This window comes from Aptenodytes patagonicus, chromosome 1 (assembly GCF_965638725.1).
Source record: "Aptenodytes patagonicus chromosome 1, bAptPat1.pri.cur, whole genome shotgun sequence".
In the NCBI taxonomy this organism is placed as follows: domain Eukaryota; kingdom Metazoa; phylum Chordata; class Aves; order Sphenisciformes; family Spheniscidae; genus Aptenodytes; species Aptenodytes patagonicus.
In genome coordinates, this window is record NC_134949.1 from 37,186,877 (window position 1) to 37,210,134 (window position 23,258).

Genomic DNA, 23,258 nt, shown 5'->3' on the forward strand with positions numbered 1-23,258 from the left:
TATGTGCAATACCCGAATTTAGTCATTATGTATTTGAAATGTAAATTAAATAATTAGTTTTCCAAGATAATTTGGTATCAGGTTCTAGTTAGTTTGACTAACAATGCTAAAAGGAATACATATAGTGTAAATAGTACATATGCTTAATGTTTTTAAACTCATTAATGACTATCTCTTATAGATACTGAAGCTGTCTTTCTATCTAAAAGACTTAAATTTGCTGTGTTTTCATCTGCTATACATTTGAGTTGTATTGCAGCCTTTATCTTAGAATTTCACTAACTCTCTTTGCTTTTAAACTTCATGTGGTTTAACAGTCAGCAATGACCAGGTATCTTGCAGTGGTTTTGTATACAGTTCGACTTTTGCATATTAGGAAAAGTTTAAATTTAATGAGACTTTTCTTTACTGTGGAAGCATTTGGGATAGCTTTCTAGGAATGGGACTAAACTCTCCAGAATACACTCTTGATCATGAACTGCCTGCAATCTGTTAGATGTTAGGAAAGCCCATTTGTCAGGCTTAGCAGAAATGGTGGATGGCAATACAGAAAAAATTAGTATGTAATTTCATAGTGTAATTGGTAATGGATCAACTCTGACTTCTAACCTTGCACTTGGCAACAGACCTGTGCTTTAGCCAGCTGGTATATGGTAAATCAACTTTATAATTATATTTTTAAAAGAGCATCTCATACACCAGCAGAAAAGGTTAGGGATGTGTACTATTACCTATGACAGTGTCTGCCAAGATCTGCAGAAACCAGTCGTATTTTTAGATTTGTCTGAGCAGCTATAAATTTTGTGTTAACTTTCATTTTGCAGACACTAAGAATACCTCTTAGTCTGAAATATTCCTGTCCTTCTGAAAGCACATGGAAGCTAGCTGTTTCCTCTCTTCTCAAAGTTCTCTCTATCGGACTACCTGTTGCAAGGCAGCATGCATCTTCTGGAAAATTTGACAGTATGTGGCCAGAGCTAGCAAATACTTTTGAAGACTTTTTATTCACCAAAAGGTAAACACAATTTCCTTTTTTTTTTTTTTTTTTTTTTAACTGGAAAATATTTGTAAGTAATTTTTCAGTAAATGTGTCAGCAAAGTTCAGTAAAAATAGCGTTATCTTTAGAGATATTTGATACCTGAAAATTATTTCAATGAATGAGGGAAAAGGGGTAACCAGTCTGTCTACTTCAAAAAAGTATACTTCTAGAAAGTAGTAGGAAAAACTTCATTCAAAAAGTGAAGTGTCAGAGCAAGAAAGAGCTCAACTGACCTCTGAATACAAGGCACAGCCTTTCTGACCAGGACAAGGAACTCTGTATGGACTCCCAAGGACGTTTACTGTAGGTTTGATAGAGAGTTACTGATATGTACTCAATTTATTCCTTTTTTCACTTTGAACAGAATTGCAACAGTAATTTTTTTTTAGTTAAGGTGAACACCATTAACTATATGTATTTCTCTTGAGTTTCATCTTGAAATATTCCACTTACTATGAATTTTGGAAAATTAATTCTTACCTTGCTGTTCACTTAGAAACCCATAGTTATCTTGCATTTGTTTCTAACCAAGATAAATTGACTGCACCTTAATAATTAACCACGCTTTATTTATAATACTTTGTGAAAAGTGTAGCTAAATAGTCAGATTTATAACTAGACAGACAGGTAGATGTGTAAGTACATGCATAATCTCTCAGGAATGGAACACTGTAGATGTGGGCATGTTGAGAAAGTCCAGAAGTGAAAAATAATAACAACAATCATAGACAATCTGATCTATTAGTTTGTTCAACCAAAATAATGTATCATTAGGAAGATGTGATAAGTCTTCAGAATATGGTAAAAGATTGCTCCAGAGAAGAATTTTTATTGTCCCTTGAGAATGGGTAAAAATGGATTTCAGTACAGCAAAGATTATCTAGGTTAGACATTTAAGGAAACCTTTTACTATAAGGAAGGTTAGGTATTGTAGAAGATTGCTTAGGAGCGATATGGAATTTCCACCTTCTGTGAACATCTGTGTGTAAGCATCTTTTAGGAGTAGTTTAAGTATATCTAATAGCATCTCAGATTAAAGGACAATGTGGAATATCAAAAATTTAATTCCCTGATTTTCTGTGTGTATGCTGATTTCAGTAACAAATTACTCTTTTAATAGAAAACGGTAGGGTGGTTCTGTACCTAACGCTAATATGCTGTGTATTTGTGTGCGTATGGTTTTCAAACACACAAAAATCAGCAACCAAACACAGCTGTATTTACTAATGATGAATAAATAGCAGCCTGCCCAAAACAGACAAAAAATAAATACCAATGAAACTTAATTTTAGAGACACATCCGTTAGTGAAAATGTTTGTAATCATGAATAGTTTTGGAATTTCATCAATTGGGTTACATGACAATTGAATGAAAAACCTTTCCTTTGTTTTTGCATTTACTTCAAAGAAATGTTATTAAATAGGAGGACCTTAAAATAAAAAAGCTCATCAAGACTACATAACAGACACTTTAATCATCCAAGTTTTTGTTTTGATGCTTCACTGTTTCTTTAATTTAAAATAATCTTTGCAGTATCTTGTTTGGTTTTGTTTTCAGCTGCGATTAGTAGTCCTGTTTGCGTTCTGAGACAAGCAGTCCAGATCAGCCAACAGCCCATAATCAATATAATTGTTGGGTTTAGAAAATTAAAATGAAGGTTTTTCAGGTTATCGTAGAAGAATGTATGTTCACTTAGAAGTTACTCTGGGAATACGTACTACTATTTGCTGTAAATGAATTATTCCTAAACATCTGCAAACAGATGAAACATAGCCATTTTGCATGTTTTTAGCTGACCCAGCCTGGCACTGCTACAGTTTTTGGGTATTAATCATTCATAAATCCAGGGAAGTAAGATTATCACAGATCTTCAGTGTAATTCAAGATAATCCACTATCATCTGCATGACCTTTTTGGCCAAATATGTTGTCTGTTTTTCTTAATTTACAGCGAGTGATTTATACTTTTCTTGAAAGTTGTTCCAACCATAGAAATTCCATCTTAACATGTTGCTTGCCAGAAACAGTCACTGTTGGCATTAATTCTAATAGCTTTTGCCAGCTGTCATACATGGGTGAATTGTCTCTGGAGGTAAAGGAAAAATAGTACTTCTGTGAATATTTATGATGCCCTAAAACTTGTCTGTCTTCACCTAAGTCTGGTTTTGCCTCTTTAGAGACCAAAGTGTATTCTATAATTTTACATACAAAACGTGTTTTAGGGATCAGCATTTTCATCAGAATTAAAGATGTTCTCAGAAACGTTGTATGAAACTTTTCTGTTCTCTCACTTAGAAGCTTTAAGGTTCAAAAGAATTTAAAATACTAAAAATAGGCTGGTGGTTTATAGATAAGCAGGGTAATTTGGCCTGTAATTAATGGCCATTATCATTACTCTTTCCCAGCTTGCTGTGAGTAGATGATTTTTGCTTATATAGTTGTACGTTGTATGGCTACTGAGCGCCTGGTTTGGGTTTCTTTTGCCCCCCTAATGTCCATCTTTTTCTAAATAGCAGTTTGTCTTCCCAAGTGCATGGTTCTCCTACGTACAGTTACAGCCTTATCCCTTAGTAGCTTTAGGATAGATAGTCTTTCTGTTCCCTCTATCAGCCTGAGCCTTGTGGTCCTAAAAAAAGTTAAAGCTAAGAAGGGAGTACATCTGCCTTATGCCAGTAGTCAGGACAATTAGTAATAGCAGTCATTTTTCCTTTTCTTCATCCTCTTCCTCTTCCTCCTCCCCACAATGCTCCTGAAGCGTGCCTCTCTCTCTGTGATGCAAGGAGGGCTCTAGAGATAGCTGTGGAAGTTCCCCACATTGAGGTAATTCTCTTCTGATTTCCTTTGGTTAAGTCCTTTGGCACTTCTGCGCAAAATGCTGTGAAACTAGCCTTGGCAAATAGGGCAACCTGTCCCTTTTGTGTTAGAACTATCTAAATTGTGTCTTTTTGTGGATTGTAATTGCAGTATAGTCAGTCTCTTACATTGTAATTGTTCCTTTTCTAAGTAAATTGAATTCAGAATTTTCAAATTTACCGTGTTCTTTCAATTCTTTTTCTTTGTTATAGTTCTAATAGAAAATACATGTTAATCATAGTGGTGTCTTATTCCAGAGTAGTTTGGGAGAATCTAGTCACTGTTTTGAAAGTAACAGCTAAAATTTATCGCTGAGTTGAGGTACATGTCAACCTTCAGATTGTAGGAGAAGGCAACGGGGATGTACTTTCCAGCTGTCCATATCGGTCCTTTATTTTAGGCCAGCTAGGTGGTAAAAAAAGGTGGTTTTCAGTGTATTCCCTGATTTATTTATATTAACAATGAGTTATGTTTTTTAAAACTTCTGGTAGTACTTGGATTTTGGTCTGTATCACCAAAATCAATTAACTAAGCCACAGATGAGAAGATGAGAGCACCGTGTGCTCTTAGTTAGATTAGTGACTTGTAAACTTGATTTGGTTTTAGTGACCCTGCTGACCATAACTGTGGCTTACTGCGACTGTAAGTCAGTCATCCCTGGTGGCTTTCTAACTTGCAACTATGCCATGCAGGACAGGCAGTTTATTAAGTCGGGTGCAGAAGTGTACAAATCAGCTGCACTGCTGAAGACCAGCATGGATTGAAAAGGGTCTGGAGCACAAAGAATTTGGACAATGCAATTCAGAGAGACCCCAGGAGGCTATCAGTGAGACAGAGTAACAGCATTACTGCATTATCTGGATTTTTACCATTATCTAACATGTCACCCCTTGTGAGAGTAACACAGTTAGATCTATTCAGTTAGACCTGAATACAGTTAGAACTGAAAATTCACTTTCTTATGCTGGCATTCTGTAATTTTTTCTATGCGCTCTGCTTCAAGGAAACCAAAATGTTTTGTCACAAAGAAACTTACTTTTCTTCGCTCCTGTATACCTTTTCATACTCCACACTTTCCACTACTTAATGTTCTACATGTTCCATGCTATTATCTGTCCAGCTTCATGCAAAGCTAGGTAAATGTCCTCCTTTTGTATCTCTCTTCAAACCCTTATTCTTCAAAGCTGACTTAGCACTGTTGGGATGGTTCTAAATATGAAATATCTGCATCTCGGTAAAACTTGGTAATGTGTTATTGCAGTCAGTACTCCTAACAACACTGCATAACAGATTTGGCTAGTTTTTCCCTTTAGCTTTGTTCATTAAAATATTCCAGTGCATATTGTCTCATTTTTGTATGCACATTCTCCAAGTCTCTACCTGGCTAGGCTAGAGTAGAAAGATAAAACTCTTTCTATTTCACTGATATTCTACATTTTTAATCAACATTTTAAACATTTTTCTAATCTAACTCATAATTCTAATCACTGTGGTCCTAGAAATCACGTGTAGATAGCCTAATACTGCTTCCACCAGTGAAAATGAGTTGGCATTGGTTAGACAAGAGGTCACTGTGTTTAGAACCCTTAAATGAAAGCTCTGTGAATCTCTGTGTTCAAAATGGTGAACCTCCTCTGCATGGTCTTGCCTCTGTCTTTTGGACAGGAACAGGTTTTCAAGTCAGCTATGGGGCTGAATGAGGGGAGATACTCATTGATGTTTAAAAAGTACAAAGCACAGCAGAAATGGTCTCTGCAGCTTTGTACATCAAGAAATTTCAAATATAGCCAAAAGAGCCCAGGTAAATGAAAAAGGAAAATGTTACTGTCACAGAGAATTAACAGCTTCCAAGCAATAAGCTGCAGCTTTTTTTTTTGCTTTTATTTTTTAAAGCAAGCTACAGCTGAGGAGGCTCAGTAATCTTGATTTTTATTATAAATCAAAATGACATTTAAAAATTAATACATTTCATGTAACTTAATCTACACAAAATTGTCTTCTAGTAAGAGCCTGGTCTGTATTATTTCATAACTTTCTTCTTTCCCAGAGGCTTTCATGGAAACATGTCAAGCCATTATATAAAATAAAATTCAACAAACGTGTGTGTGTACATATATAATTTACTAGAGCAGAAGTCTGTGCTCCCATGAGGGAATTAAATCAATACTCTCCAAAAAGATGCTTCAGAGTAGAGTGCTGCTGTGCACGGCAGGACTCTGGGTGGCTGTTAGCTCTTTGTTGTTATGCTCCAAAGCCCTCCCTAGACAGTGGGCAGCGGCTGGGAGCTCTGTACCTAGGAAAGCCTGCACATAGGAACAGTCTGCATTGCACTGCCTCTTATCTTCCCTGGCTCTTGACCCTTCTGGTACAGTTTGGCTGTATTGCGTCAGACCAGCAAAGCTTTTGGCCCCTAGATAGATGTTTCATATAGACACCTTACAAAAATCTATTTAATTGGGAGTAATTTGCTACATGAACAAGCATGTAGCATAATCTGTAGTATATATGGCAGATCAGATATAGATGACTGGACAGAAAGGTCTTAACATCTTTTTAAAGTAAAGCTCAGCTCAGAAAGTCAGTCAGTTGTAAATTAGGAAGTGTCAGAATGAAAGCTTTCCATGTATTTCAACATGACCTGTGTTTATATGCGTCATAATAGGTTACGTTACTATTTAAAGGTTTGCATAGTTAACTTCTTTATATGTTACAAAAGGTACTGACTGAACAGCTACTTAATATTTTATTTTATTCCTTGTTTTCAATATATAACTCCGAACTTCCTGACTGCCTAACACACAAACCAATAATAAATACAGTACTTCATATTTTCTTCTTTGGGTTTTTTCTAGTCATACATGTAACACTTGAGTGTTTCACAGGCAGTGGTGAAGATCTACATAAAGTCCCTTTGAGGAAGGGAGATATATTTATTTTTCAAGCAGGAACATGGGTACATACTGTCATAATTGTCAAAACTGAAAATTAGCTGTAGGTGCGCAGACTGAACTTCACGTGTCTCATACTAAGCACCCAGAAGATGGGGGGAAAAAAGCCTATCTTGGAAAAATCTTATTTGACTTGGTCAGCATCATATAGGGGCACTGAGGGGAAAAAAACAAACCTGTTAGCTAAACTAACCAGCTTTGAATGAGATTTAGAAGCCTCCAAAGTTCTTAAACCTTTCATTAAAATTGGCAGTGGGATGGAGAAGACAGGCCCAGACGAGTACCCTTATGAGAACAAGGCTGGCACAGGTCCACAGTCGTATATTTGGCAGCTGCCTAGCCAGTGAGCACGTGCTTAGCTCTGAACTACCCACCACATGTCTGTTGTTTCCTGGGGAGGGACATGGGGTGGAGGAAAAGCTGGGGGCTGGGGAGGGAGTTTGGAAATAAGCCAAAGGATGCCAGTCTGCTTGTCACTACAATACTGCACCGATTCCTCTGCTTACAGAACAGCTTGGTTCTTTGTTCAGTCCAGAGCTCTCCTTTCCTTGCATCTGCCTATTCTCACATAAATTAGGCAGGGAATGTTGTGGCAAATTGACCCTATCATTTTCCTTCCTTCTCAGTAGTGACCATCCTGTGCACTTAATCAGATGGTTTCTCTGGAGAGAAAAAAAAAAAGCATCCTCTAAGATGCATCGTAACACACAAGCATATACAATAGCAGCAAGTTGAAGTACCACAGGCAATCTTAATTCCAATATTTCTAAGCATTCCTTTCAAGTGGTCAAATTTCCAAACTGTTCCTCAGCTTGAAGATGTTATATAGTTATTTTAAAAAGACAAAAAGTAAAATTATGGGAAAAGGAGAGAATTTAATATATGAAATTATATTGACCTTATATAGCGCCTTGTCTCTGATTTTTGTTGTTAATGCTACGGGTTATTCCATTAGCTCTAGTAACACGTTACCTTCAGTGCAAATCAGACACTACGGTGAAACTGAACCCGCAATCCAGTGGGTTTTGCAACTGTCTTTAAATTTCAGAGAGACATAGGCATGAGGATTCCAACTTCTGCTCTATGTCAGAAAAACGAGAACGGCGTAACTAGGTCAGAACAGACACGTATCTAGACCTATGTGCTGTTTCTGTTGGATTAGTGGGATACCTAAGGAAGAGTGCGAGGTGACCACATAGTGATACTTTCATGATATGCTCCTTCAGCCTCCCAATTTACGTAGATCAGAAAGTTCTTCTACCACAGGTTGTCACTGGCTCATAATCGATTTTTCTTCTAATGATTTTGCTAACTGTATGTTGAATCTGTGTAGATTTTATCTGGCAATCCTATGATTATGGGTTTATAAGCAAGGTATTTCAGACTTTATCTATCGCGTGAAGTACCTTCTTTGATTTCTGCTCCCTGCAAGGTGCAGTAGAAGCAGATCTGTAAAGCAAAACAGTTCATGATGAGGACCCATCACCCGCAGAGTGCTCACTTTAGGTGTTTTATTTCAGAGTAGCTCTAGTCTGGCTTTCTGTCATGCAAGCATCTACGAGAGCTTGGAGTACATTTTTTGGTTTAGTCTAATCGAAAATGAATCCCATTCTATGCACTCTTAAGACCTGACATGAACCAAGGTTTATAAATGGGGATGTCTAGAAGTTTAACTTGAAAAGCCCATGTCTGATCCAAACTAAAACACTGATGTAGGCACATCAGCTCAAGTAGTTGATTGCTGTCTAAGTAGGAGGCCTTTACTCTTTCTGTCCTGCTGAGGAACTTGGCCCAGTAACTGAGCAGAAGCATAATCCAGCAAAGGAAAGGAATTTGAAATCACTGAACGGGTAGTCCAGTAAGTACAAGGAAGGACTCAATAAATGAGATAAAACTTCACCAGAGAAAACTACATGACTGATGGCTGGCATAAAATTTCCAATCAAATGATACAAGATTTCCAAATTTACAAGCAGGTAAGGCAGGATCTTGTAAAGTATTGGGTAGTTTTCATGGTTGAATCACTTCTGGACATTTCATCAGTAAATAAATTTTTGTATACAATGGAAGAACTGCAGAAAGTTCAGAATTTCTTCAAAATTATTGTTTGTAAAATGGGTTGTTTCTTCATAAAATTCATTAAGAATGAGAACAAATATATCACTTCAGTTACCAAGGAAAAAGATGAAGTAATGTCCCATTAATGAAAAGTGTGTTTCATTAATGCAGAAGAAAATGTAAAATTAAGGTTTTTTTACAGATGTACTGCTGAAAATCAAAAGTCTCTTATCTTGCAAAGTGAGAGAAAATGTAGAATGTAATAAAGCATGATCCCCTGATGGTACCTTTACAGACTCATCTAAACAGATACTGTGACTTTTGCACATATAAGACAAGAGAGATTACTTTGAGATGCATATGAAAAATGGTGTTGGTGATGCAAGTCCTTAATCAGATCCATTAGTTGTAACTCTTCAATTTTAGTGTTTTACTACTTTCTTCCTTTGAATAATTTTTATCATCATTATTCATAAGATTTTATTCTAAAATGTTAATCATTACCATACAATAGTACCAACTTGATGCATGTAGTAACTTCAAATGTAATGCATTTTCCCATACTCATCTCCTTACACATGTTGTGAATTTAAAAGTATAACGTAGTATGTTTATTTTTAGTACACCTCCTGATAATCTCTCAATTCAAGAATTTCAGAAGAATGAGAGTATTGATGTTGAGGTAAGGAGACTATAACAAATATGCTGTCGAACATAACGAGATAGTGATGTTCACAGATTGCATTTGGTTCTGAAATAATTTTTTGAAAAGTTACCCACTCGTTATTTTTTCTGTGATACTGTTTTCCTGTTTGAAAACAAGACAGGAAATTCCTAGGCTCAGAATTCGGCTGCTTCAGTTACGCAAAACGTAGGAAGCGGCATGCCAAAAACTACTTCTCATGCACTCCAGTTCAAAACAGTGTAGAGTGGCTAAACCAGAATGTGTTTCTGCCTCTAACCCATTATCTGGTTCTTACTTATTATGTTATTGCCAAGCAATTACACAGGTAATTGTAAACCATGGAGGAAGCTGACAATTAAACCTAAAGTGAGTGCTTTCTGGGTTGAGGGGGGGCATTCAGTCAGCAATGACATTATTGCCCTCCAGATGTGTTCTCAATACTGAAAAGCTTGTGCATAAATGAAGAAATGATGTCTTGTTTGTGCAGTACAGAGACCGCTGTAATTGTAGAAGAGATCATGTTTGTTTGGATGAGGCCGAAGAAAATTAAGAGATGATGATACTTGGAATGAAGAGGGACTGGTCCCTTTTCACTCCAGGACAAAGAGATGTGGCAGACCAGGGATTGGGGGTACAAAGGAAAAGGAGTTGCAGAGAAGACATGGCAATATCTGAGGGTTTGACCGCCTGTCATCTCTCCAGAGTGGCAGCTGGGACACAGAGATTTCTGGATGAAAAGCGGAGCGGTTCTGCTTGCAGTGAGCAGAACACTAAGATCTAATGCTTTAATTTATGGAGATCTAAACCCACTTTGTTCCTGAATGGGAGCATCAAGACCATAGATAGAAAGCATTTCAGTTAATGTGCATTGCCTTAAGCTTGTTTAGATAATTAACTCACTTGTTCTGCTTTGCAGATGTCACATGGTAAGCATGTGATATATGTGTTAATGTCACAGTGAGGATATTGAATTGGGTGGAGGGAGAGGACGATTCCTAGTGTTATATCTTCTCTTTTCAAGACCATAAATTTGATTTGAAGAATATACTTCAAATGTCAGTGGAAATCTGAGTGGTAACTGCTTCAGGAACTCTGACAAAAGTGGGGGGAAAAAAAGTTTATTATTTCAAGTTTAACGTTACACACAAGACCACAATTTTTGGACACATCTGCAAATTTTAAAAGCTAGCATTGGAAGATTTTATGAGGTTTCATTAGGCATGTCTCTTCTGTTTAATGTTTCTGTCTTCTTTATACTAGAATTACATCTTTAATATTCAGAAAACCAATATAAATATATTTATTTTAGGTGGTGCAGCTTATCAGCACAGAGATACTGCCATATGCTAATTTTATTCCTAAGGAATTTGTTGGTCAAATAATGACTATGCTCAATAAAGGCTCAATACATTCTCAGTCGTCCTCCTTTACAGGTATGGTACCCGAATGGCAAAAGATACGGTGTTTAAATCTACTAGAAAGTAATGAAAATGTTGAGAGTACTTATTCTGAAGAAGACTTGGAAGTTCCATGGCATGTAGTCAGTATAGACTGTTTGATATCCAGCTTGTTTTTATAAACTGTATTTTATTTCACGGAAGTTGCCAAGCATTCCTTGCAATTTTTAAAAAATTATTTCCTTACTTCTTGGTCAGTATCATATATAATATTGTACTTGTGTTACTTTATATTTATACTTTCTACATAGTCTGTTTTGCATTGTGCCAGCTGAAATAGTTCTAACAATAATCTCAGACAATTGTAAGACAGACATAGTATCCTGTTCCCAAAAACTAAATGACCTTAGCATGACTATATGGCGTACCTAACCAGATAACTTCTCTGCCTTTAAGAAAAACATTTATAGTTTTTGGGAAAGGTGAAAAAAATGGACATAAGTCATTACAGAGAAAAATATTTGGGTTGTACAGTACCAAACATTAGTACTTATGATGTAGAACTGGGGTTGCTGTTTTTTTTAAATTGATTTCATATATTTTATTATTAAAGCAATGTCAAGTAGGTAACACATTACTGAATGTGTTGCATATTTTATCTTTTATTTTTGGAACTACTGTGATTATTGTACAGTCACCTTTTCTTAGAATGTATTCTTAATATTTGTTCATATCGCTGTTAATCTTTTTTAATACTAGAGGAGTGATAACCTTTTTGCAAAATATAATAAACTGATTGAAATGCAACATTTAGTGCATTGGCATGCATGCTGCACAATTAAATAGGACATTTTACTTTTGACAGAAGCCGAAATAGACATTCGAATGAGAGAGGAGTTTTCTAAGGTGTGTTTTGAAACACTGCTCCAGTTTTCATTCAGTAATAAAGTCACAACTCCTCAGGAAGGCTACATCTCTAGAATGGCACTTGCTGTGCTCTTGAAAAGGTCACAGGATGTATTGCATCGCTACATAGAAGATGAGAGATTGAGTGGCAAATGTCCTCTTCCACGGTATGTGCCTTGTCTTTAGGAAATGAAAGGTATTACCAGTACTTTATGAGAAGAAGGTTGCAGTCAAAATATCACTCAATCATTAAAAAAAATACTGTGTGTGGGTGGGTGAAATTTAAAGCCCGGGAAATGTTTGTTGGGAAGAGAAACAAAGTTTCAAAGAAAATGTTGATACCAATTTTTTGTTGAAAAAGCTTTAAATAATAATGGTTGTATTCAGTGCTGTTACATAAACAATAGGAATGTGACTTAGTAACTAACATTTTCAGTTACTGAAACAATGTTTCTGATATCTGTAATGTAATATTTCTGAAATCTGATTTCCCTTTATTCCCAGTAGAGCTATGTATAGTTTCTAAATTGAGAGGTGGAGAGTCTCCTCGAAAATAAGATAAAATATCGAAACAGCAAAGTTGTGAATCATTACTGAAGTAATTGTTCTTGAAACAGAAAAATTGACCAAAGTACCAGGAAATTCTTTAAAATGGGATCTCATTTAAATTTCACTTAAGTTTTGAAGGTTTTGATCATGAACGATGCAATTGATTATTTTCATGTTACAGTTAATCATGTACATGAGTATTTTCAGATTGAGATGTGTATGCTGTTACTGTTTCCAGTATCAAATTTAAAGCTATCCTAGCTGAGACAGCAGCAATGATGGTGGGAAAGTTAGAGACAAATGATAACCTTAATCTCTAAATATCCTTTTTTTGGTAGGCTTCCTTGCAGCTGTTTCCATTACGTGTTTTTTTTAATGTTGTGTAAGTTTCAAAGAAAACTTATATTCTTGAGACCAAAATGAGCAGTTGACTGTTTGCATTTTTCCCTTTGTAGGCAACAAGTAACAGAAATCATATTTGTTTTAAAAGCTGTCAGTACTCTCATAGATTCACTTAAAAAAACTCAACCTGAAAATGGTAAGTTATTGTTAAACAACATGGTTCTAAACAAGATAACATTGTATCTGCCATAAAGAGATATTTATTCTTTCCTGTACTAATTTTCACACAAATTTGAAAGAAAAGTGTAATCTGTAAGATACAGTATTTTGTAATTCTGTGTATATGTAGGTGGCAGACCGAAAAAAACCCCCACGAAGTTTTTCCAGTATACCTAAAAGTATAAGGTCCTAAGATACGTTTAATAAAATAGAAAACTTCAATTTATGGTGTCTTTTATTAGATAGAGCTTGGTGTCTTCTAAAAACAAGCAAACAAACAAAAAACCTTCCGTAAAATGTTAATAGAATGCTTAAATACATGTAGTCTTCCTAGATCCTTTTTCTTCTCATGATACCTTTATAGGTTGCTATGGATCACGTTCACATAGGCGCACTCTGCAATTAAAGGGGGGTACAAGTTAAACGCATGGGCGGGCTGCTAGATACTTAAACTTGCGGCCTTGCTTTCCCTCCCTTTCTGCTCTAGTACCTCCTGCCCCCCGTATTCAGAAAGATGTCTTAGCTCACTGATGCCCAAGTAAACGGTTGACAGATGTATTTAAAGGGCTGAATTAAATGGAAGACCTCAACTTCATTTATAACCATGCGTCCTGTTCCTCCTGCAAGCTGCACATACTGTATGCATGGAGAGTTCCCACCAGAAAACTTAGTCAGGAGTCTTAGTTAAACCAGCTGCATTGGACTCTGCAACTCTGACAGAATTGCATATACAACACTTCCCTCTACCTCCCTGCTTTTGATATTATGAGGAACAGAAAAAACCTTTTCAATCCTGAAACAACCAACCAACCCAGCCTTTCCAGGAAGACACAGGCAGGTGGGTTTCCTGAAAGAGGCGGTGCCTCACTTGCAGCATCAGTGAGCAGCCAGATTTCTGATAATGTGGTTTCCAAGGCTGATGGCAAAAGGCCAAGGGCAGAACTATGCCAGGATACATAAAGCCTTTTGGCGAGCCCTGAAGGCAACTGAAGTGCTACTTTGGTGGGCCTTTCTCTTAAGAGGGGTAGAGTAGCCAGCTCAGCTGGACTGTTCCCCACATCCCTTTTCCTGCAATGAGAGAAATTCTTCACCTGGTCCATATATGGCAGTGATTGCCCAACCTCCTGTGTACCTTCTTATGAAGAAAACCACTGGACAAATTAGAGAATCGCTTTACTCCCACTTCTTCTAGCTTTTAATAATTTTATTTCTTTAAGAAAATTATTAACGTTGTCTGAAATCAGGGGTTTATTCCCTTTTGAAAACAGAGCTAAAACAGAGGTAAGCAACGAAGTGACACAATAAGTAAGATTCATGCTACAATGTTTAATCTTGCTTGTCAGACAAACAAACTTTACCACGGATATTTTTGTGTCTTGGTCCAGTGCTTCTCCCTCTGCTCTCTATAGGTCTTGTAATCTGGAATGATTTGAAATTAACAGAAGGCCTCATTGCTGACAAATTTCCAAAAGTGAAATGTGCATCCAATTCAACTTTCTGTCAATAGCTGAGAAAAGCAGGCAGAAAATGTATGTCTGTTACGGATTTAATAAAAGTAGTATCTTCAATTTGTCAGTTCTTTATCCAGAAAACACAGTGAATGACTCATATGTAGAAACACAGGTGTGTAGCACCATTTTATGGATATCCCATCTGGCTTCCAGCTGCTGCTGCAAAAAAGAGTATGGCTCTCCTGCAAAAATCCTACATCGTATCCGAGAGCCCTGTACAGATGTCGTAGTGTCTATGTAGTGCTAGTACCTGTGTTCAGGCACCTGAATGTGCCCTGATTTATACAGGTATTGAAAAAAATCTGCTGTAAGAATTTGGACAGTAGTAAGTGATTCAGTCTGTTCTTTTCTTCATTGCAGTTGACGCTAACACATGGGCACAAGTTATTGCCTTGTACCCGACTTTAGTAGAATGTATCACCTGCTCATCCTCGGAAGTGTGCTCTGCTCTGAAAGAGGCACTGGTTCCCTTTAAGGACTTCATGCATCCACCAGCATCCAAGGTACAGAACGGAGAGTCTTGACCCCATAAAACTTCTTTTTTATTTTTGAAGGAAAAAAGTATCCAAAAATGTTTGTTCCCAGGTGAAGTTTCTCTGAGGAAATCTCTTGTGACTAGTACTTTGGCAACCAGTGCTGACTGCCTTTTAACTGTACTAACAAGAGCTCAGTAATTCATGAATACAGGCTATATCTCAAAGGTTCCAGAGTGAGTAGCAGTGCAGACCTTTAATAAATTTAACTGAATAGTCGGAATCATTTATAATCTAATGTACTTGCTACAGTATCTTGAAGTGGTGATTGAAAAGTGGGCTTATGTACAGCTTGTTGTGTATGTGTTAATGATGTAATTAAAAATATTTCAATTCAGTCAGATTTATTAGGCTGGTGTTTTGCACCCTTTTTTTGAAGTACGAATTGTACTAAAATTTTATGCAAGATGGTACTGTAACATTCCATATACCTGTAACCAGCCTTTGTAAACAAAGGGAACTGATATACTTGTGTGTATAATAAATGGTACAGTTCTGTATAAAATAGTTGCATTTATTATTTAAATTCTTTTTAAAATATTGATAATGCTAAATGCTTGAAAATGTATTTATTACGAATAAGTTGTATGCTTGCATTTTTACTTACAGTTTGCCTTCTAAACTGCCAGATATGCTCATTCATATCTGATCATGTTGTTAGTTTCTGCTTAATTGAATGTATCTTCTCTGTGGCCATTGGACATCTAAGAAAGGGTCATATGACAAAAGATTGCAGCAAGCAGCCAGTGGTCTGCTGATCTCAAACTTCAAAGTAGTTGACCTGAAATAAGTTTGAATATGCAGAAATCCGCTGTAGCACTTCAACACTACCATACCTCACTGCATAATATATTTGTTTCAAGATGTTTGTTCTACTCAACTCTATCCATTTTTGTAGTTGCAGCCTTGCTTTAAAAAAACAAACAAACAAACAAACAAAACATATTTGAGGGTTGTTAGCCTTTTTTACCCTTCTTGGCAGGTATCTCAGTCTTTGACTCATGACCCAAGAAAGGTGATTTCAAATATCTGAAATACTTGGCTGTAATATTTTGTTCAATAATTTTAAGTGCTTTGTTTTGTAATGTCTTTTCAACCCAAATTGTTCTAATCTTTTAATTATAAACTGTGTCTGATATAAAATCATGAGAAGTGTATTTTTGAAGATAGTTACTCATTTAGAAGTGCAGTAAAATTTGTCATTAAGTAAATGTGAATTTGTTTCACTTTCACATAATACACAATCGAAGCAAAACACTTAATAGTATTGTTTTTAAAGTTTGTGACTTAGCACTTAAACTCATTATTAAATCATTGATTATGATTTCAATAATGTTTCACCTGTATTCACATATTTTAACTTGTGATGTGAAAGCACAAAGGCCAAATGTAAAAAAAAAAAAAAAAAAAAAAAAAGACAGGTGCCTTTCTATGGATTTCAGAGTTTCAGAGCTTACCTTTAGGTTTTTATTCCTTAAAGTCTTTTGTAGATATTAAAAGAGATTATCATGCATAAGAAATGGTATTATATCTGTTTGCTTTACATTTTCCTGGCTAAAGGGACATTGATTGGTACATATGAATAGATGTAGAAGTCGTAGGAGCTTCAAGTTGAAGGTGTGATGAACTGGTCAGGGTTAGAAATACCCTGCGTGAATAATGTTATACAAGCCCAGCTTTGAACAGCTCGCTCCCATAAGGCTCCAGTTTACGGTCCTTTTTAAAAGCTTTCTGTTTCAAAGTACAGTAAATATTAAAGAGGCTTCAAGATCTTGCACATTTCTCTGTGACCAACGTTGCATGGAACTGAATCGTCAAGCGTGGATAGTTTTTGGAGAACACACAGTTTTACATTAAGGAAACAAATGCTTCCCATTAATAGAATTTATGTCAAAATAGCTTCTTTGGAGGAGCCGTTCCAGTGTAATGCAGAACTGGGTCCCACATACAGGTAACAACGTTATCCGTACTCTGAAAGTGAAAACTTGGCAACTGGCTGTCCTAATTAGTGGAAGAGAAGTCAAGGTCTATGAGGTAATTAAAGAAACAAAGTGTAGGACAGGAAAGAAGGGTATTAATTTGGTTTAGAATATATTACCTTAACCAGAATTTCTGGAAAGAGGTGTGCAGACCAAACTGTGGGTGAGTTTTTCTAATCAGTTTCTAATTGGTTTTTCAGTGATAACACAGATGCATTCTGTCCAATTAAGCAGATCTTAAGCTTTATCTGTATTTTAAAAAGGGGGTGTATAAGTCTTTCCCAACTCTAGAGCTTAGAATACTCTACCACCTATGGACATTAATCTTCAAAAGGTTTTGAAATAAACTACCAATGAGCTAACTTTCCTTCTTTTCCTCTTAATTACAAAACAAATAATATCTGTGCTATTTGAGGCATGTTTTGGACATGCAAGCTGAGGTTGACCATATTCAAACCACTTTCTTGTGTTTTGTATAAATAGTTTGAGAACTAAAAACAAAGCTACTTAGTTTAGAAAAGAGGTTTTTCATTGACTAATTTTGTCTGTGAATAAGAATTATTTCCCTTTACTGTGCCTTCTTGTCCAGCACTCAAATACTTCTTCCAACTTGAAGTATCAGTTTCTTTTTTTTGTTTGTACTTTTTGCTGAATAGTCTTAGGGCTTCTTTGATGCAAACAGCATTTTTGAATATTTAAATTTCACATTTTAACATGTTTCTAGCAAGGTAAATCTTGTTCCTGAAGAAATTTAATTTAATTTAATGTTACCTATTGAGTAGACCCATGTCCAAGTTCTTTTCAAGTCTGTAGGGTTGCTTAGTCATGAGAAGTAAAACACATGGACGTTTTCAGGATTGGGGTCTGCATTGTGTCACTGAAATCAGCTAGAAAAGGGTACTGCTGACTGTAAAGAAATATGCCAGCTGGAAGTTGGAAGACAAGCATTAATTGTTTATTGAATCTTCACCTTTTTTCTTCTTCTCCCCAACTTTAAAAAAGACATGGATTGGGAATCCAAAGAGAAAATGTGAGGGTCTTACAGATTATTAGAAGGTTCATATCAAGATTTTGGATTACTTGGGAAAACTTGTATGTCTCAATGCCATGACCATTGCCTTAATGTACACAAGGATTTAAGATTATGTAGTAACTCTGATTAAGAAACTGATGCCTCAAGCTGGGAACTTCTTATAAAAAGTCCTATGCTTAGAAGTAACCTACAGTAGTTATTTGCTTATCATCAGAGATGCTTATCCTACTGGACATCCGTTTTGTTCCCTTGCACATGTGCTTGCTTCCCTACCTGTTTTATTGGTGAACTGTGGAATGTTACTGGACATTAAGCCACATAAATATATGGTCACTGTTAGTTATTTACAAGAGCAAGTAGGAGTACGTCTGTGAAACTTCAGTAGTTTATCATCATGTTCTGCAGATGTGTGTTTGTGTTTTTTTCACTCAGGTTGAGTTCGTTCTTCTTGCCAAACGGCAAACCTTCTCATAGCTGGCCTTGAACTCTTCAGGCAAGATATTTTTAGTGAGGTTAATGCCTTTCTTTTCCTCAGCGCATGGCAAACACAAGTACTAGTCATCAATGTATTCTACAGAAATTCATTTAGAAGTTCAGGATGCTACCGTTCTTGGGGAAAAAAAAGCATGTTTTCTCCTCACCTGTTTCTGTATGGCTCAGTTCTGTGTCTTTCACTAGTTGTTCACCTCAAAATTGCAGCTTGCTGCTGATTTCCTATGTGGGCAGGCATCTTCTACAACATCATCTAAATTATCGTTAGCAGAAATGCCCCTAGTTTCCAGGGATGCAGAAATTTCAGAAAATAAAATATACTATGTGTATTTTCTGTCCATCTATTCTGATGTTTCATTCTGTCATTGCTCTCCGTGTCACTTTTCAAGGGGCAAGGGGTGTATCACAAAACATTATCATTTGTGTGCATGTGCATAGTATGTGTATAATGTTGTGAAGGAGTCAGCTATGAAAATGTGACTTGTGTGGTACCAACGAATAACAATTTTCTTCCCCCTTTAGCTTAGCGAACTGAGAATGTGTTGCTTTAATAATTCTCAGGAGTGTCTTCCAGTTTTATCAATAAAATATTCTATGATAATGTATGGTGCTCATTATGAGCCTAGTTTGGTACAAAAACCCATTCTCTCAACGATTAGTGTTTGCACATGCAGGTGAGATTCAGAATTTTCATCTCTAGCATCTTTAGGTAAAATGCTTAGGTAGGGATGCAAACTGAGACCTCACTAATTCCTGTAGCTTACTAAATAACTCTATTACAAGGCTAACAGGATATGGACAGTTTTTCCTGGCTGCAGGTTATGAATAAATTTAGTGAGTAAGGTCTGTGCAGTATTTAGTTTATCTCAGGTCTCAGGACAGAGCTTCTCATACGGAGAGCTTCAGCGGGACTTGTGCACCAGCATGTAAGTGTGCTCCTGGATAAGAATACTTTCCTGACGTGAAGGTTGCATCATATTTTAAGAACTTATCAAATGTAAATCTTGTTTCATAGCTGAGTTGTAGTGTTCAGGTTTATGTCATCTTCAAAGTATCTGACTGCTGTCTAATTTAGGACAGACACTGTTACAATCTCTAGGAACCAGTTGTTGGGATCAAGAATGACTATATCAGCAGGAAGTGAGGAAAAAAATTTGAAGGTTTAAGACAACTTGTGTAAGAAAGATAGTGAAATTAAATATTCATGGTTCTTAGGGTGGAGGGAGAACATCAAAATAAAAATCACTGGACTTCAAGAAGGCAGACTTCAGAAAATTGATAGGTAAGATCTCACAGAAGATAAGTGAGGTAAGAGAGGAACTGAGGAGATAAGACCTTGCAGATGCGAAGGTCATGACTGAAAGTATATCCCAGTGCAGGTGACGGAGACTAGCTGTAATAAGAGACCAACTCAGTTAAATGAATTTTCCACCTACAGAAGGTGGAAATTCAGATACCACCAAAGAACAGTCTTAACAGATAGGGATGAAAGTAGATGAGATACAACGGTCAACTGACAGAGAATAAATACATAAGTAGTAAAAGATTTGCGCTAACAGAAGTGCTGACTACTTAAAAGAGGATGGCTATTGACATATCAAGTGATTGTGTGTTTGGTTCAGATTTGCAATTTGTCTGTTGAATTTTTTGGTTTGTTATAGTGATGACTGATCCAAAAAGTAAAAAATCAGCTGCCAGTGTATTACTTATGCAATTGATATGAGTGACAAAGATTGTAGAAGCTTACCTAGAAAAAGGAAAACAGGATAGAAAATAGTTACATGTTGTCAAATTGACTGGCCCTTTAGAATTCTTCCTGGTATTTAAAGAACTAATCTGAGGAACTTCAGCATTTTTAAGCTCATCTTTGAAAATTAATGTAAAACAAGAGAAGTACCAGATGACCGAAAAAAAGCAGAAACAGTGCTTTAACTTTTTAAGGACAAAATGGAGGAGAAGACAGATATTATACATGAACTGGCCTGCCATTGATTCTCTTTTTTTTTTTTTTCCTGACAAGTGAAAATTAAAATCTGTTGTTAGCATCAGCAAGATATCCATGACGTGCATAAGAACTGAGAAGTATTTGCTATAATTAAGTCACATAAACCCAGTCTAATTTCTTTCTATGAAAAAGTGACAGATCTTGTAGATGGGGATAAGAACTAGCTGCTAAATCTTGATTTTGGTAAGGCTTCGGACACTGTTTCACATGACTCTTTCATAAGCAAACCAGGGAAACAAAGTCTAGCCAAGCAGACAGGACCCTAAAAGCAAGTATTAATTGATCAGGGTCAGAGTGTGCAGATTGGGATTCTACATGTAGCTTCTCTGAATACAATATAAGGATAAGACAGCGTGCTTACTAAATTGGTAGCAAATTGACAGAAGTATTGCAAGTATGCTAGAAAACAGGATAATAACTCAACATCTCAACTGGTGAACCCAAAAACCAGGATGCAATTCATCAACATGACTGTAAGATGCTGCTGTTAAGCAGCAGTCAGCTTTTTCCATTTAATTTTGCTAGCTTTCTTGAATAAGAGACTTGAATTTCAAAACAGTTTTGATGGTTTTCCTTAGAAAATTGCTCCAGTGTTAAAATGGCTGTCAGTGCAAACAGCTGTCATTAACACCATCAAGAACTAGATCTGAAAACATGTTTTGCAACAGATTCTAATGATAGAAGTATAAAACTAGTCTTAACATCTTTTAAGCAATTAAAAATTAAAATTTTATATCAACTTTTTAAACTGATACATTTCTGTGCATAATCCATAATTTTATACCATTTAATCTATACAATGATTGTGTAATTGTCTTTAAAGCATCCAGTCAAAACTTTATTTAAATAAATGTTAATTTTTCAGTTATGTATCAAACACCTGATCTCTACTCACACTGATTCAAAAAGATTTCAACTAACAATGTATGTTATGTCTTAAAAGAATTAAGGTGTGTATTAAAGACAGGATGGAATTCTTGCAATAAAAATAGTACTGAGTGGTATTTCCAGCAGAATAGGGTTTTTGTGTTGCATTGTAGAATGCATCAAATAGAAGAACTACAATGCATTAGTTACTGTCCACTTTTCTGATTCAGAATTTAATAGTCCTTGTGTCCTATCGGTTAGACAGTAACATGCTAAAAACTGATCCTTGTATTTCTGAGGTCCTTGTTTAAGCATTTATGTCTTCATTATGAAACAGATTTGATAAAAAGGGTAAGACACCTGTGTGTTTACTATGCTAACTGCATAGTTTTTTTCATTAGCAAGAGATAAGAGTGTTCATTGCTCCAATTTCCTTTATAATCTATGTTTAGAGGAGTTCTCAGACAAGCTTATTTTTAAAATCAGTATGATATGCTTTTCTCTCCATGTTAACACATTCATTCCCACTGGTGGTCCACATGCCTACCTTAAGAACTTCTCCAGGAATCTCCTTTGTCAGCACTGTAATCCTCTTTTCACCTGAAGCACGTTCCTTATGGAAAGGAAGAGTTAAATACAACTACCATCTTTTTCTTCAATCAAAAATACTGCGATGTTGAAACATACTCAAAGGCCTCAGCCCACACGGCCCGTCAGTTTAATGTTGTTGAGGTTTTTTTGGTCTGTTTTGTTTTCAGAAGGGATTGCCAACAGATGAAAACAAATCCCTTGTAAGTCAGGTATCTGTTTGGCATCTTCGCAGTTTTGTTATTGAAGACCCTGATCTTCAAACTGGAATCGTAACTGCTGCTCTCTGTGTACAGAATATCTGCCTTAGACTTGGCATGAGTCTCCATGACCAGTGATATTTCCGAAGTTGACAGCTTCAAGACTGCAGAGGCTGGTGAGGATGAGAGACTGTTGGAAACTTGAAACTTGACATCGCCTGGTCTGTTGTTTTTAATGTTAATTATTTCTTACTTGGAACTATTAAAGTTGCCAAAGAATTGCTTACGTTTCTGGCTTCCTTGCCAGAAGACTTCTTTCCCCCATCACATCACAGACTAATGCCTGGTTGTGAGGGGGGGAGAATGAGAGGCTCCATAGAAAAATGGCAGCCAAAACTGGATTGCCACCAACAGAAGACCTTTAAAAAGCACAGAGAGGGGTCTGGTTTTGATCAACCTCTCTCATGAGAAAACATGGAAGGGGACAGGAATATTATGTGTATAGTACTGCTGGCATGTATGTGTACAAAGAACTGGTTTCTGGAGTACATCACAACTATTACTTGCAGATCGACTTACCGAACATCTGTTCATGCCTCAGGGCTTGGCGTAGCATAATATGGTACTACCTTACCACTAAAATGAGCCCCAGAGTCTGCACATAGTACTGCCCTAGAACAAATGAGGAAAGATAAACATTTATTTTAGAAAAGACTGATTTAAATTAAATATCTTCCCTTAAAATATGAAATCAATAACCTCTTTTATAGCTGTATGCACTATAATCTCTTAAAATTTTAAGCGGTTATGTGTTGCCAAAGTCTTAAAGAGAATGCACTGAACTGATGAATGGAGTAGCACAAAACCCTTCCTCTTCATAGAGTAAGAATCAGGAAGCAAGTTTTTGAAGTGCTAAACCACAAACTGATAGCAGTAGCTGCTTCTTGCAGTTCAATTTCACTTTAACCAGCTCAATTCAAACAACTAGTTCAAACGTGGAAAAAGATTGGGAATTGAAAAAGCTTGGTTTTTTTTCCCCTTCCATACATAGGA

The 23,258-nt window shown here is 36.3% G+C and overlaps 1 protein-coding gene across 3 annotated transcripts in view; it reads left to right on the plus strand.

Moving 5' to 3' along the window:
• Positions 1-22,484, plus strand: part of MON2 (MON2 regulator of endosome-to-Golgi trafficking) — an 81,697-nt gene extending 59,213 nt beyond the window's left edge. For 2 of the 3 annotated variants that reach the window (XM_076332032.1, XM_076332042.1), the window contains 7 exons: positions 825-1,015; positions 9,521-9,581; positions 10,894-11,017; positions 11,847-12,054; positions 12,892-12,974; positions 14,869-15,011; positions 22,302-22,484. In XM_076332032.1, coding sequence (XP_076188147.1) covers positions 825-1,015; positions 9,521-9,581; positions 10,894-11,017; positions 11,847-12,054; positions 12,892-12,974; positions 14,869-15,011; positions 22,302-22,343 — 852 coding nt within the window. In that variant the 3' untranslated portion in view covers positions 22,344-22,484. Of the gene's footprint in view, positions 1-824; positions 1,016-9,520; positions 9,582-10,893; positions 11,018-11,846; positions 12,055-12,891; positions 12,975-14,868; positions 16,430-22,301 lie in introns of those variants that run through there. The other variant, XM_076332052.1, reaches the window with a different exon arrangement.
• Positions 22,485-23,258: the final 774 nt, after the last annotated feature.